Source organism: Melozone crissalis, unplaced genomic scaffold (assembly GCF_028551555.1).
Source record: "Melozone crissalis strain CALT ecotype California unplaced genomic scaffold, PUWL_Pcris_2 ptg000045l_1, whole genome shotgun sequence".
Taxonomy (NCBI): Eukaryota; Metazoa; Chordata; class Aves; order Passeriformes; family Passerellidae; genus Melozone; species Melozone crissalis.
The window spans coordinates 2,947,720-2,964,338 of record NW_026535823.1 but is presented as its reverse complement, the minus strand read 5'-3'; the positions used below and the strand labels follow the sequence as shown (position 1 = coordinate 2,964,338).

Below are 16,619 nucleotides of genomic sequence, written 5' to 3'. Positions count from 1 at the left end.
TATATGTGTGTACATGCACACCAAAAGCTGATTAAAAATGATGTCAGCTATGAGCATTTGTAACAGCCACCTGAAACCCATGGGATTAAAGTCAAGGTTATATTTTCAAGACATAAATTGACATTTTTAGTTTTAATTTATAATTTTCAGGCACAGTGCTTACAAAATAATATTTTTGCATCTGCCTCAGTCAAAGTACCTGAAGTGAGGAGGTTGTCTTAGGAATTACTGGAGGGTTGGAGGGAAAGAGCTCATCCTTTCTTCACTTGTTGGAGCCTTCCAGTGAGAAGTGGCCAGTGAGCTTTAGGCTTCAACATCCTCTGCTGCAGCGCCCTTGTAGGTTGTGGGTGGTTCAGCTGTAGGAGAAATAATTTCTCTTTACTCTGCTGATCAGTAAATTGCTTAATGCCCACCATTGTTATTTCAGTCAGCAGTTGTTATTGCTGAAGCTGCCAAATATCTGTTTGGTTTTGTGACTTGTGGTAGAGTTGGTCATAGTAACGTTGAGCCTGTTGTTTCCTGTTTGATGTGCTGCAGAGCCAGTGTTTGGGAATGGAAATTTAGGATTTAGTTACTTGGGTGTTTTAACCATTTCTGGTACCAGCCCACAAAGTTTTCTACAAGCCAGATGTCCAAACTATTCCTCACTTGAGACCTTCCACCAGTTGAAAGGCTGCAGGGATGTGATATTGAAGAGGAACTGACTCTTGCAGTTGGGAGTGCAGTTTTGGAGTCGCTCAGGTGCTTGTTGGTGGGTGTGAAGATGGCTGATGATCAGCCTGAGAGGCCTGGAGCGCAGAATGCACAAAAATGTCAGAAATTGAGTGTGCTATTTCAGTGCTCCTTAGCCCCGGTTCCACTCTGTGGCTCAATAACCCAAGAGTCGTGCTGAGCATAACCATTGAAACTCTTCACTGGTCATCCCACCAAGACCAGGCTGGTGCTTCACTGTTGAGGTGTCTTGACAACAGCACACTTTTTAACAAGACAAGAGCTTGGAAAATAGGTTTGTTAAGAGTTGTTGCTCTTGGGATTGTAACCCCTGGGATTCCTGGTTAGTGAATCGCCCCTAAGGCAGCCAGCCCCGCTGAAGGGCAGGAGGGCACTCGGGGTTTTTGCAGGTAGTGCCAGAGCAGCTTCCTTGGGGTCACTTGCCCGGTGGTCAGTGCTGTGCTCTGGTGTCCCACACGGCAAGTGGGTGGGTCTCTAAATCCAGGGAGACCTATGGATCACGGGCTGTGAGCAGCAGTCTGACAAGAGGTGTGTCTGCAGCTCCTGCGGTGTTACACGGGGCAGGTGGAAGGGCTCTGATGGCTAAATGCCCTGAGATAAAAGGGTCCCCTTAACTCTCCTGGTGCAGTTTTTCCAGGAGCAGGGACCTTTGGGGGATGCCTTCCTTCCTCTGGGCTGGGGAGGAGGGGGCAGTATCTGTGCGTTCCACAGCCCTTTTAAGCAGGATTTCAGGGGGATTGAGGGTAACCCTGAGGAGCTGTCCCTGTTTGAGCCCTGCTGAACACCCGCTCATCCCGGAGCATCGTGCTAATGCAGGCATTGCCAAAGATCACCTGAGGCGTGCCCGGGGGCTACGGGTGTTTTCCTCCGAACACAAATGAGCTGGGAAGTCTGGAGGGAAATCGCCTTAGATAGTCCTGGAAGGAATTGTTGTCAGATCTGTGTGCAAGGTCAGCACCTTGTCAGCAGGAGGTGGATTCAGTCCCTCTTTGTCTCCTTCAGGCTTAGGGCTTCTGGAGCACTGGGAGAGACAGGCCAGTCCATTCAGAGCTCATGAGCATCTGTTTGCTTACAGAGTGCTGAGGCTTGGAGATCCCTAATACCAAATAACTTATATGGCACTCATGCATGTTTCTGTGGTGTTTTTGTTTTTTGGTGGGTGGTTTGTTGTTTTTTTTTTAAGGCACTGCCTTTGGTAAGAACTTGTCTTTTTCCTATAACTTTAGAAGTTTATCCCACTTCAAAATACAAATATTGCTGATAAGTCTGGACAGCGATATGGAAATTTGTTGAGGGCATTCTAGGATCACATAAGTGTAAAAGATCAAGAAGTAGAGAAAAAGGTGAGAAACTATTTGTGTTCTAAGTAAATGAGTCATGCTTGTAAACTGGAGGAGAAGAGAGAGATCACATATTGCTGGTGAGGAGTGGCTGGATTTTGATAAGAACAGGAAGCAGGTAAAGACAACAGTGTGGTCTAAGTGGAAATAATCTGATCAGAGAGAGGAGGAAGATCACGTGCTTTGCTCTCCAGGCTCATAAAGGTTTTGATTTGATTTTTAGCAGTTCATATTTTAAAGAGTCTTTTTTTCTTTTTGTCAGATTATGTCTACTTCGAGAATTCTTCAAGTAACCCCTATTTGATACGAAGAATAGAAGAGCTCAATAAGGTAAACATTATTTTCCATCAAGTCTTTGAAGTTAATTGAATTTATGATCTGCTTGATTTGATTAAAATCAAAACAATTCTTTAGCAGTTCTCTGGTAATTAGAAGCTTAAAAATACATTTGTTCTCTGATAATTTTCTGGAGTGCTTTAAGACCTTTTGTTCTCCTTTGGTATGAAAGAACTGAGTATCAGTGGCATGTCATTCTCAAGGTGATGATGCTTGCCTTTAGGGCAGGTTTCTGCAGTTGTTCACTTCCATGCCAGGATCACAGGATATGAAGAAAATACAAGAGTTTGCCTATGGAGAGCTTTAATTTGGTTTTTCCTGTGGGGGACTCTTGCTCAGGAGAACGGTTTGCAGCTGTGATCTGCTTGCTCAGACTTTGTCTTTGCTGATTGTCCTGTTGGGCCAGTGAACTTGGTCTGCCAAATTGCCTTTCAATGGATTGAGCAGGGAAGCATGAGGGCTTCTGTGTGGGAAGGCAGCTGAAGTTTGACCTGGCTGAGGGGGGAAGAGGGTTCTGAAGCCAGTGGCTGTATCCTAAACACACCATGTGTTCCGGTTTAACACATTGCCCTGACATTAGGGCAGCCCTTACAGAGGGAATGTCTCATTGCTGGTTTGGGTTTGCAGATTTGGTTGGTATTTGCAATACCTGACTGGTATCAGGTGTTCTTCTTCAGCCACCAGTCCTGGAAAAGCATGGAGTTCTCAAACAGATACTTGGAAGAGAAAATGTATCAATTTTATTACCAATAAAAATCTGAGTGCTAGGACATCCTTGGTAGCCCCATGGAGGTCTTTAACTGAAATACCTTTAAGTCTCATTTGCCTTAAAGAAACATGAGTGAATTGTTAAAATGTTCCCAGTGGATCCCTATCCATGAGGTATCACTGTCTGTATTCCAGTCCATTACAGGGTGCAGGTTTGTTGATCACTTTCCTGGAAAGTGCATTTCTCTCTTGCTCTTCAGTTTCATTTTTCCCCTCATCTTTAAAAAATATCAACTTTCAACCTGGATCCCCCATCTTGGTGCAACTCTTGCTTGAGCTGTGATTTCTCTGGCCTACGCTTTAAAAATGGATGTTTCAGGTTGAAATGAATGCCAGCTCGTTTATTTTTAACTGAGTGTAAATGAAATTTTTGGCAATTAAATAAACCAGATCAATTTACATGGAAGCTGTCTGTGTTTGAACAAGATGGTTCCTGCCTTTGTTTTTTAGTTTCTCAAAATTTAAAAGTTCTGAATTATTTACCAGAAGAAGGTAGAAATTCTGAGAAATTAGTGAAAACTTTTGGTCTGTAAGGGAAATATCTGTGCACGTAAGTGGTGTCTGTGTTGGTTTTTTTTATTTGTGTTAAGAAAACTGGTATTAGAAAAGTTGAAATTTTTTGTTCATTCACATCTTAGAAATGAGCACCTACATAAATTTCAATTTTGGTTCCTTGTGGACACATTGCTGGTTTGCTGCCCTTTTTTGGAGACTTCCCTAGCAGGGAATTTGTATCTTCTGCTTTTGGGAACTGTGCCTTCATTATGGTTTTCAAAGAGTCTTCAGTAGTAGGCTACAACTCTTGAGTTACTTTTGCATTATTTGATTTTAGAGATAGTAAATTGGCTGGGGCTGTTACAAACCAGTAGGTTTATTTCCCCTAGAGTTTGTCAAAAGCCACTTGCACTGTTTGACAGGTGCCATCTTCCATTTGATCACCTATCTCATTTTTAGAGTGTTAAGTAAATAATCTTTCAAAAATTCTGACTTTATTTCAGTGACAACATACAGAAAGAGTTTATTGTCTGGTGCAGCTTCTTTGATTCTCCTTCTGTAATGATTTTTTTTGCGTGTTGGTCATTATTTAGCTCACCAGTGCTGTCAGAGAATCTCATGTCGTTTCTTTCGCAAAAGCAACAATGGCTGGGTTCTTTCTTGCCTTTTTACTGCCCTGTAGAGTTTGGAGAACAGCCTGGATCTGAGTTCTGTTATTTTTCACAGGTTTTTAAAGATTCATTTGAGGGCTCTTTAATATAGGCATGACCTCAAAAGTAGCAAAGTGACTTGTTAATAGGTTGCAATGGCAGGTAAGTGTGGTTTTCTCTGCTTGAAACATCTGTAACTTAAAAGTGGTGATTCCTCAGGAACCATTACCAGGGCAGAGCCAAACTGCCTGGAATTTCCCTCCCCTGGAATGGATCGTGCAGGAGTTTGTGTTTGAGGTAGTGTGTGCAGCTGGAGGTGCTAAAAGCAGGCTCTGTGTAGCTCTTGTGCAAAATTCCCGATAATTTATCAGGTTCCTGGTCAGGCATCAGTTTGTTCTTGTGTTCCCTGTTTCAGACTGCCAATGGAAACGTGGAAGCAAAGGTGGTGTGTTTCTACAGGAGGAGAGACATCTCCAGCACGCTCATTGTACTGGCAGACAAACATGCAAGTAAGCTGCTTTGTGTTCAAATGCTTCTGCACAGAATTGTCAGACTTGGGGACAACTCTGATATTTCAAGTATCAGTATCTTAAATGTATTTTTTTCTGTAGTCATCTTCAGCAGTTTGCATTACTTGTTTGGCTGACTTTTCTTTCTACCTGACTCTCTTTTTTATTTGTTTTGTTTTGTTTTCCCCTTTCCTTAAACCTTTTAATACCTCATTTGTGTATGGTTGGATTTTGGTGGGGACAAGACAGAAGGTTTCAGCTAGGGCTGAGAAAGACATCTTATTTGCACCACAGAAATTAATTTTTTAATTTTTTGGGATGAGAGCATGTATTCTCCCTGTTAAAATAACTTCTCATTAATTGTTTGGTTTGTATATTAAAAAACCCCTCAAACATTATTTGAGGGAATCAAGTAGACTGATTATGGGAAAGCAACTTGAAACATGGCCAGCTTGAAACCTGACTAACAGGATTTCTCTTTGAATTTCAATATTAATAATATTCCTTGCAGTGACACAGCTTTTGTCTGAACATGCTCAATAAATAGACTTTGAAAACAGAGAATCTGAGACTCTCCTATCACTATTTTGAATACTTAAAGCCCTTTTGTTTGGAAGCAAGTGGAGTAACTAAAATGTTTTTCTCTTGTAAACAGCAAACTGTGTGAGGTGTAGCTGTTCAGATTGCTTAAAATTTAGCAAAAAGCATGGACAGCCTTATGAATCCTTGTAATTCAGGGCACATCTATAAATGAGAGGGAAGCAATCAGATATGGGCATGTCAGAACTGTGATTTAGCTGGCAAGCATCACTGTCTTTAATGTGCTGCTTGGTGTGTGTATCAATAGAGTGACTGGGGATTGATTCAATCAGATACTCAGTTTTAGCAGGGAATATAATGGCTTGCTGTGTTCTCACTGCTTTAATGCCATTGGGGAAAAGATGCAGCAAAACTAATCCCTTACTGATAAATTTGAGTATTTTCTGTTGTAGTCTGTCCAAATAATCCCCCCATTGCAGCCATACCTTGGAAAGAGGTCATGGTGTTGAGGGAGAGTTTGCTGTATCCCAGAATTGTGATGGCAGGCAAAGCTTTTTGAGATCTCTTCAGTGCAGCAGTATTCATTTTATCTGAGGATGCTGAAGCTCAGTAGGAGCCTCACCATAAACAACGTGGCTATTGATTCCTTCATCTGTGTCTCACTTCACTAGGTTCAGTAAAGGAAGCAGGTGGGAAGGGTTCACAGAAACACTGAGCTGAGACCGAAAATGAAAAATAATTTGGACCCACATAAATACTCTTTGAACCTGCAGATGCTGATTTCTCTTTGTGATAAGAAATCTTTTTTTTTTTTAATGCAAACAAATAATTCATTGTTCATATGTGTTGTTTGAAAGATGGGAAAATTCTTCTATAGCAAAATCCTAATAATAGAGCAACCAGAGACAACTGAGGCTGCCTCTTAGAGTAAATTTCATTAGTAACTAGCATTTTGTCTAGTATCTTTCTTTCTGGTGCAGAATAAAATTGCTACTGAATGACTTCCATTTATTTAGATAGATGTGCTGCTCTGTGGTTTCCCTTCTTTGTAAGAAGGGAGAAGAGAGAGCAGAATTAAGCTTTTTGGACAGCCATTAGTTCTTTACTCTGAAAAAAAAATCAACATCCTGCATGATATAATGAAATTAAATTTCATAGATGTTAGGATTCTAGCACAGATATTGCACACTGTCACTGACTTTGAGTTCATTTCCATAAAGTCTCCTGTTGCCTCATTTTGATGCATTTGCAGTAGATGTACGTGTCTGCATCGCTGATCTTTTAACTGCCTTTGTTCAGCTGATTAATGGACCTTTCTGACTGCAGACATTTCTGGATTCACACAGTCTTCTGTTTAAGATGCCTTTATTTTAGACCTACTGTTGAGATCAGTGCAGTGAGAGAGCTAAGCAGTGGGGAGATACTGCTAGGGCATGAATGGAAAAATTATATGGATATTTTGTTATTTTTTTTATTCTTCCAGTAAAGGAAGGAAAAGATGTAATTGTGAAATCAGGTTTTTTTTGGAGTTTAAAAAAAAAAAGTCACTTTAGCTTGGGTGATCCATCAGATATCTGAAACAGGCAAGTCTGAAATGTTGTCTGTTCTCATAAGTCTGTATACAGAGAAATGTGTTGGAAGAGCCTTATTCTGTAGTTGGTGACTATAAATTGGTACCTGATGTATGTAACCTGATTCTTGGATTTAATCTGTGATCTTACTATTCTTATCATATGATGTAAAGCTTGTCTGGGCTGTCCTATAAATCTTTCAGCCTTATGATGTCTTCCATGCTTTGTTAGTGCTTTTTATTCATAAGCCTCTTTAATCACCTCACAGATTATTCTAGGGAGTTTCTCCAACTGTTTCTGAAATGAACTTGCTTCACCAGTAAGACACTGTTTTTAGTTCTTGCTGAGAGACTTAGAAAGCAAGATTGCAGACAGGACTTGATGGAAGAGAAATGGGAAAGATACTTCACTCCTCAACCTTTTGTTGGATGCTGTCACTATGTATTTTCTTTATATAATGTCTAACACAGTTTTTAATAATTATTTAAATATTTGCAGCCGTGACTGACCAGTTGGTAGTGGCTGGGGAACTGGCATAGCACTGTCTGGATTGGCAGATTTGTGGTTGGTTTTCAGCAGGTGCTCTGGCACACAGGGCAGCTTGGTTTTGGAAATACCAAAACTTCTGAAAATAGATGTTTGCATGATACCTCTGTGCCTAAACAGGTACAGAGGAATTTATTGAGAATTTTCTTTACATTTTAAATAACACCAATCTAAATGAAGTTTGACAATAGCTTCACGAATAATCTCTTTTCATTCCTTCCATTTTATTCTCCTTCTCTATTTTCTCCCAGCCCCACACATGCAGATTTAAGGGGAGTCCAATTCATATATCCACTAATGACACCTTGACTCAGTTGTTGCTGAGAGGAGGGAACTGTGTCTTTTCTCTTTGGGAGCGATGTAATGAGGAAAGATAAAGGTGTCCAAAATATTGTGTGTTTGCTACCTGACACAGTGGCCATGACAAGAGGTGACCACCAGAGCTTCATGGCAGGGGATCCACACTGGTTATGTGGCAAACTCCCCCTCAAGTGTCAAGGTGTAGGGATTCCTGCCTCTTAAAACTTTCTCCATGTTTTCTACAGCTATGAGTCAAAATCTGGTTTTTTGTAGAGAAAAAAGGATTAAGGCTACAGCTTCATACAGGGCATTTGAAACTGAACCTGGAGGAAGGAACCTTCTTCCAGGTTGTTGTATTTTAATTTATTCAAATGCAACATTTCTAGAATGTTCCTCCAAGGTCCTTAGTTAAGCTGTTAAAGCAGCCAGAGTTGCAGTTTCCTTTGCTATTGTGCAGGTCAGTAGCACTGGTTTTACTGTGTTTCCCAATGATTTGGCCCCACTCTTTTTCTTTATTATTTACATTATTTTGCTGGTTATAGCCATGCTAACTAATTTTTGTGTTACTGCAGACTGCTTCCCAAGCTGGTAAACCTTGTTTGCTCTCTAAACCTGATTTCTGTGTCTTGTTTACCTTTGTGCATTTCTGAATTCTGTCATGTAGCTACTTGTATGACACCCAAAATGCAGAGAAAGGGCTGCTGCTTTCTGCTTTTGATGCTCTGGAGAGCCCAATCTGATCTATAGCAAATTGCTATTCTTTCTCGTGTCTAGCAAATATTGATGTTTAATTTCACATCTCACACACCCAGTCATTTTAAATTACAATTACTGCCTCTTGGGTTTCTCCTGCCAACTTAAAGTTTACTCTTTCTAATTATTTTCCCCATATATGTTAGCTTTCACACAAGTCTTGCTGTTTGTGCCTAATCTGCCTATCTCTTGTTCCTAATGTAAGTCATCTTCAAGCTTTGCTAATGTGCTATTAATGATTCTGCCATTAAATATCAAATAATACTTAATCTAATACACTTCTTGCAGCATTCCACTGGCTACTGCTGCATAGCTGATATATTACTGTTTGTATTAAGATTAAATGTTTAGTTTCAAATCTGCACAGGCACATCCATCAAGCAGAAAGATTAATTTGAAGGAAGGCTTTATGAGAGCACTGAAGTCCCAATGTACTGCACCTCCTGTATTCCCCATGCCACTTATTCCACAGTACTGTAAAGAATGCAGGCAAATCTGTCTGAAAAGATTCCTTGGATATTTTATAAATATATGTTTCTATTTTTTGAAAGGTTTTTTTTCGCAGATGCCTCCATTCTTGATGGTGGTGTTTGCTCCAGTTAGTGTGAGTGGGTGAGCTGTGGGAAGGTGAAATGCAGATATGTCAGACTTGTCCTGGAGCTGGGGCTGGGACAGCCCCTGTTGTGCTTCATGGTCTGACTCAGCCTGAGCTGTCTGGGTGCTTTTTGTTACTGGGGGTGAGGTGCTGCTGGGTGCTTTTTGTCCAGCAGCTTTTGCCTGACCTCAGTGAGGGAGAGGTCCCTGTCCCAGATCCAGTCCTTCTCTCCTCCATCCCTTGGTTCCCAGTACATTGGTCAGGTCTGTTTTTTTCAGGGTTAAATCATGGCTGTGAAAAAGGAGGGGCAATGTTCATATGGATGTGTTTGTTTGTTATTTCTTGGAATGTTCCTGCCTCTGTCTGGGGGTGCTATGACAGTTTTACTGCTGTGTGTGAGGGAAATGTTTGTTACCTGTAGAAATGTCTTGTCTGTTTTTGAAAAGAAATATATTGTGCTTTTTGGTTTTGAGAGGCTGTTCATAGCAGAGCTGCCATAACAACATGTGTGCTCTCCACCTTCTGTGTTTTATTACAAAAGCAAGGCACATAAATAAAATACTGCTTGGAAGGTGAGCCTAACTGAAGGGATGCAGTCTCTGGGATTAGTTTGGTTGTGCTGGGTGCTTTCCTTTTGTCTGTAGATTCCATTGGCACAAAGGGGTTGACATACTTTTTAGAAAAATGTAATTTCTAAAAGCTGTAGGCTATCAAATATACTGAAGATACAAACTATTTGAGGTTGCTCCTTGTAGTATTTCCCTGCATTATACTACTGTCATTTCCAAAGGCTGCTGAAAGTACAGGCATGAATTCCCTTTTCCTTTGTGCATCCTTCAGTTTTCAGGCAAATGAGCTTGGTACTTGCTGGATTGTTTGTGGTATATTTACAGTGTAGGCTAGCAGTCACAATATTAATTTTCATCTAAAACAGAATCCACTTCAGTAAATAAATTGCAGACCCATGAGAGTGTGCAACAAATGTAAATTTGGTGTTCTAGTTCCCAGGAAAATATTAAAACCTAAGTACATGCTGCTGTATGGTTACCAGCTCATGTGGTGTAGCAGCTATTGTGTGTTGAAGTCTGGTTAATTATGCTGCTCTTTTTTTCCTTCCTTGCTGGAGCAGCCTACCTGATGAGCAAATAAACTGCAGGTCTTTTTTTCAGGGCAGTAAAATGGTGATAAATTGTGGGCAACCTGAAGGGTACATAATTTTTTGTCACCACCTTTGGTGTAATGGTGGCCTGTTTTAAACTAAATGCAATTTTAGTGTTTTATAAAATGGAGATCTTTGTTTGCTTTATTTTTGGGATAACTATGGGGATTTTAGTTAACTAATCTTAAGGGTATATAAATCATAACTGTGTCTGTTTGTGTTTCTCATTAGAAATATTTTTTGGCAACAACTGTTGAATTAAGCTGGAGGCACAAGTCTGCTCTTTTAGAGTAATGCTGCTGTAAAATTAAGAGTTTTACAATTCATGCGTGAGGCTTTACAGCTCATTCTACTACAGTCTGGGAAACTTTGCCTGTGGTTTTGCAAAATACAAGTGACTGCATTAATTTCTTAGAGAAGGGAAAAGTCTGATCTCTTCTTTCTCAGTCATTTGCCATGGAGGATCTTTGGAGTTTTTTTCTTTGAGTATTTTGCCCTTTACAGCTTTAGCTGGCATAAGTGGCAGAATACTTCTTAACAAACACAAAACATACAATTTATTTCCTAAAAGAAAGATGCTTGAAGATGTTTGGGATCAGTTGCATGTCAGTGTGGGTGGGATTTCATGTATTTACTTTGGTGTATGTTTGAGAACTGGTTGGATGGAGATTGGATAGCTCCAAGGCAGAGGTGGTGGATCCTGGCTGCTGCAATGCAGGAGTGCTGCAGTTGGGTGTGTGTGCTGTGGGTTGGGCAACCAGGGTGGCAGGAGTGGCCCCAGGCACTTGGTTACATTCCAGTTAATCCTGTGGATGTGGCTGGGGTGAGGAGAGTACAAAACAACACTAATTAAATAAACTGCCCTTTCCAGTGGGCATTTCCTGCAGAAGCTGTTAAAGCTGGCGTGGGACAGTGTGATGTCCTGAAAGAGGAGTAGGGTTTGTGATAACTTGTGCCTGGCAGAGAGGAAAGACTTCAGTATGCCTCACTCATCATGTGTCAGCTTCTGCTGGATGAGTCTGGTGCACTGATGGTCTCCAAAAGCAGCTCTCTCTCTCTCTTTCTCTCCAGAATATCTCTGTTGGTAGCAGATTTGTGTGTCTTCCAGCTTGGTGTGACCTGTGTGTGCCTGGGGTAATTTGTTGGTGGTGGTGAATAAATAAAATTCTTCACAGGCATAATTTCAAGAGTACTAATCATGTAATTGTTCAATTGGCCAAAATGTTACATTCAATCTGATTAAAGTTTGTTATTTAGCAAAGGTTTTGGAACAGGTCATTCTGACTTGCTCGAAGTCAATCCATGTCTTGTTCTTGATCAATTTTGTCTCTTTATGACCAGGAGAAATGGAAGAGGAGATGGAAAATCCAGAAATGGTTGATTTACCAGAGAAACAGAAGCATCAGCTACGACACCGTGAGTTGTTTCTCTCACGACAGCTGGAATCTCTGCCAGCCACACACATTAGGTAATGACTGTTTTCTGCCATTTTATTAAAAAATCACACCACACTGTTATTTTTCAAGTGCTCTTCAATGTAAGCTCAAGTTCTGTGTACAACTTCAGTGACACCATCTTGTGAATCACACGAGCATTTTAAGTTGTATTTTTTCATGAGATGTGTTTCTCTTTTTTTAGAGGCAAATGCAGCGTTACTCTGTTAAATGAGACAGAATCCCTTAAATCGTATCTGGAACGGGAGGTAGGAACCATTTTGTGCATTGTAAAGCTTGAACAGTTTATTCTGGCACAATTTAGGTTTGGTGCCTTTTTGCAAGTCTTCTGAAAAGAGTTCTTTCATTTCTGCATGTACTGGGCATTGACAGTGGGAAGCTTTAGGCTCTGTACAGTCTTCATTGTGCATAAAACTTTGTGGGTCTGGGGGCCAGACCTTGTGTTTACATCTCTGTGTGACAGTGAACTGCCTCTCCTTCTGTAAAGTGAACCCAACTTGCTCATCAGTGTGGCAAGGCTGAGAGCTCCAACCCTGGGAGATGCTGTAACTGTAGAGCAGAGAGCAAGCTGTGCTTCTCTGTATTTGCTTTATCCTGAAATCATACAGATTTATGTTAATATGCTTTAAGCTTGATCTTGCCTCAGATTTTTGAGGAGCTTAGTTCCCTGTTCTTTGTGTTCATTGGTCAAAATACTTATCTGGACTCCTTCATAGACCACCACTGACACTTAAATCCTTGAAAAACTGCTTGTCAGGTGACATCTGACAGAAATTTACCCAGTCTCTTTTTAAAGGTATTTCAGACCAAAACTTGAAACTGAATTGTCTTGCACAGTTAAACACCATTCAGAATATAAATATTGGGCTTTACTTTTTCAGGTATTTTGTGATGTTAAATTATTACCATTGTATTTTTAGAAGTTGTATTTCTGTGCCTTTAATTGTGGCTGGACCTCTGGGTTAGACAGTCTTGGAGTCTGACAATCTGTGAGAGATTTACTGTGGAGATTAGCAAAGAACTTCAGGATATTATTATTTGAACACATCTGCAAGCAAATAATTTGCATCTGAAAACATTGAAATGTTATACAAGAGAGGAAATATTGTAATTAAAACCAGTAGGGTGATGGCCGTTTGTGGCCTCTAAGAAAGGGGAAAAGAGGCCATTTTTTGCAAGGAGCATACTGCAGTCTCTCTCATAGCTGGGCTTTCTTTTTAAATGCTTTTGTAGCTTTCTTCAGTATTTATTTAAGCATCAGATTAGTTTTAATCTGATACTTTAGTTTAAGAGAATTTTAAACAAGGCACAGGGATTAAATAGTTGAGTTTGTCTTTGGAATGTGAAACCAAAAAATGTCGGCTCTGCTGCAGGCTGCCAAATGGCAGAGCATCAAACAAGGGACATGGTATTCAGCAGTGCTTGTAACCAGCCAGAAGCCCAGGATATGCCAGTTTGAAAGCACAAGTTAATAAAACTGAAACAATTTCAGATTTTCTAGTACCCAGCTCTTAAGTAGTGCTTGTTCTCAGTTGCTCCCAACATATTTTTATTATCACTGGTGTTACAGGTAGGTGTGCTGAGAGTGAAGGGAGATGCTTTCCTCTGATCATGCAGTGCTTAGCTGCAGATGTATGCACTGAAAGATAATTTTCTTTCCCATCCTTTTGAACTTTCAAAATGCAAGATGAGTGATGTGGGTTATTTTTAGAACTGAGCAGGCACTTAGAGATTTCACAGAATGAGAGAGTTCCCTGAATGTGTCCTGTCACTTAGCATGGCATTTTACTGTGGTGCAAACTAACTTGGACAGATGGTAAAGAAATTAAAAGCTCAGGAACACAAATATGCTGGGGTGGAGGGTAAAGAGATTAAGAAAAGGAGATAGTTGTTGCCCAATGGGTTCCTAACACTTCATGGTATTGTTTTGAACTGTTTCTTCTTTCCCCATGCCTCCTGTTCTTAATCCAACCTTTGCTTTCAAAATGTTTCAGGGTAGTTCCTTTTTTTCTAACATGGCTTCTGTCAATAAAGCCTAAGCAGTTCTAGGGAACCTGGCATTTGATTTCCCAAATGTTATGACCATTAAAAGTAGGCTTTCAGCCTTGAAGCAGGTTAAACATCCAGACAGAATTTTTTAGGGAGATAGTAAGCAAAGCAAAATGACATTTTTGCTATCTCTGTTCTCCTCCTCCACCCTTTCTCTGTCATCTTCCTCAGGAAGATTGCCTTGCATGTTTGGAGAGCAGGCTGGAGGGGACCAGCACTGACTCTTTCACTGTGCCTGTAAAATTTGTAGCAGAAGTGAAGAATAGCAGGAAATAGAGGGGGAAAAAAGGCAACTAGAAAACCTGAGTTTTCTATAGACACCTAACTCCCATGGAGATCATAGCCAATTATGGCAAAAGCACTAGATTTCCCTATTCTGCAGGAACCTGTTTTGAATGTACATCTATTTTACTGCTCTGCCTGGCTATATCCAGAGGCTTGTGTGAATTTGCCTGCTGAGCAGATGTCTGGCATATCTGTTCCTTTTGGTAGCCCCCTAAAAATAAAATGTTCTCTGGTTAAAATATGTCAAATACATAAAAGTAAGTTTGCAAGCTGCAATGAAGTAACCATTATTTCTGTGGTGTACTTTGGCTTTTCTTTCTCCAGTTTCTTGGTGACTTTGGTTCTTGGCATAGCTATGGGTAGCTTAGGGGCTTGGGTAGGGGAGCTCTGAGCAGATTTGTCTCTCTAGCAGAGAGAGGCAGAAAGTCATGATTCAATTTTAACTCTTGGCAGGTCATGTTAATTTTTTCTGAATGTGTTGGGCGTTTCCTGGGCTCTGAAATGAGAAGAAAAAACCCTTCTCTGACTGCTGCAAGCCCAGCATGCACAGTTTGACAGCACAAATGAGTGTGGAGGATTTTGAAGAGCAGTGTTATTTTGTTGTGAACATCACTCTTGTGAAACCCTTGTGAAAAATTGCTCTCATCACATAGTGGTGGTCAGGAGTTCGCACATGCTTTAGAGTACACGAGGATCTGGTTTGTTTCTTAGTTTGCATTGGCACTAAGCTGATGTGTATTAATGTTTTCAGCAGTGCCACTCAGTCTGCAGGAATGAATCTCAGTGTCTGTGAGGGAAGATGGCAGTGGTGTTGTATTACCTCTAGGGGTTGCAGTCTCTGTAGAATTCACACTTGGGCCCCCAGGCTTCCATCTCTCCTCTGTTGAGGAGGCTCTGGATGGGGAGAAGAGACCAGAGGATTTTCATTCTTTTGTTCAACCTGATCGATTTGAGACAGAAATGGACAAGACATAAATGGATGACCTGAAACTAATTGAGATTTTGTAGACAAAATTCATAGTGATAACCAATAAAAGAAAAGCAATAGGGCATCTAACAATCAAATGTCATGGGAGAAACCTCCTCCACAATGTATGACTTTCCTTGGCCAAAAAAGACTAAAGAAATTGCCTGTGCAATTGGTCTTCTTTGGGGCTCACTGTGTTGTTACTCTGCAGTGTGTTGTATATTTGCTGGGCAACATGCCTTCAAAGCATTAATGTTGCACTGCATATACTTTGTCCTGCAGTCAGATATTTTGGAGCTGGAACAAATTAAACACTGTATTTATAACCTGGAAGCCTGTGAGACAAAAGCTTTCCCTACATTTTATTTCCACAGTGATACATTCTCAAACTATTGCAATGTCTTGAGCTTTGAGTGTGTCAGGGAGCAGGAGACCCACATTTCTTTACATAGATGTGATAGAAATGAGTTTTCTTATGCTCTGAAGCTGCCTTCTGCCCGTAGGTTGATGTGACTTGACCCTGGTGTCTGTGGGAGTAGGAGTTTTTTCAAAAGTATCATTTGCTTAGGATGCAATCAAATCCTCTGACCCTAAACCCAACTACAGACAACCTTTCCAGTTGAAGTTCAGTTGTCTTCCAGAATTTTTGCCATGTTACTGTGGAAACTTGCAGCAATTCTTCTTTTTCTGGGGCTGTGCATGACAGATTGGGAGACTCTCTTTGCCACCTCTTCATAAAGCTGAACAGGGCTTGAAACTCTAGCTGGTTTTGTCCTAATTTTTGTTGCATGCTGTTGACACATACAAATATAGGGAAAGGGAAAAATGAGGTGAGCATGAAATGAGATGTATTTAAACAGGGTGCCTGCTAGTGCCAAAGAAATAAGGGGAGTGAAAAAATAAGCCAGAAACCTGAGATGTGGAAAATGGCACACTGCACATCCTGTTTCTGTTGAGACAATTCTCCTTCCTGATGAACATTTTGCTGTGGACAGAGGTTATAAAAGGTCTGTTGTTCCATGTCCTACCAGAGCTTTAATCCTGCCCAGAGCTGCACACTATACTTTGATGGAGCATACCTGGTCAATAGCTATAGCTCAGTACTTATCCATGCAGAAAAGTTTAATTACTTAAACTGTACAGTTTTAGGTAGTTAAAAATTTTGGCTGGTTCCTTTCTCTGCCCTGGCAGAACATTCTCATTCTGGAATGCCTTCTTGCTTTAATTTTACACACCAAGGTAGCGGAAGCCAAGCAGCTATTTTAGCCTTTTCCACATCTACTTGAACAAAAGCAACAAATTAGTGGATTGCCACCTGCAGCTAATTACTGCTGCTGCCAAATCTGCTGCCCCTCTCCTAATAATGAGCAGAAAGAAACGTGCTGCTTTAAGCTTAGGTCCTAGCAAGCAAGAAGTTGGTCAGCAGCACTTCGCTGTGCCAGGGAAAGCTGAGCACATCCTGGTCTGTATTAGCAGCAGTGTAGCCAGCAGATGGAGGGAAGGGGGCCATCCCCTCACTGCATCCCTTCTGAGACCACTTGTGTAGGTTTTTGTGCAGCTTTGGGCCTTG

General features: G+C 40.8%; 2 protein-coding genes across 3 annotated transcripts in view; one reads left to right on the top strand and one right to left on the bottom strand.

The window, feature by feature from the left end:
* Positions 1-16,619, bottom strand: part of SEC22B (SEC22 homolog B, vesicle trafficking protein) — a 293,305-nt gene that overhangs the window by 102,409 nt on the left and 174,277 nt on the right. The gene's annotated exons all lie outside the window — the stretch shown is intronic.
* The window catches only part of MTA1 (metastasis associated 1), a 73,949-nt gene that overhangs the window by 11,939 nt on the left and 45,391 nt on the right, over positions 1-16,619 (top strand). For both annotated transcript variants that reach the window (XM_054285939.1, XM_054285938.1), the window contains exons 2-5: positions 2,335-2,402; positions 4,737-4,830; positions 11,636-11,762; positions 11,933-11,996. In XM_054285939.1, coding sequence (XP_054141914.1) covers positions 2,335-2,402; positions 4,737-4,830; positions 11,636-11,762; positions 11,933-11,996 — 353 coding nt within the window. The remainder of the gene's footprint in view (positions 1-2,334; positions 2,403-4,736; positions 4,831-11,635; positions 11,763-11,932; positions 11,997-16,619) is intronic.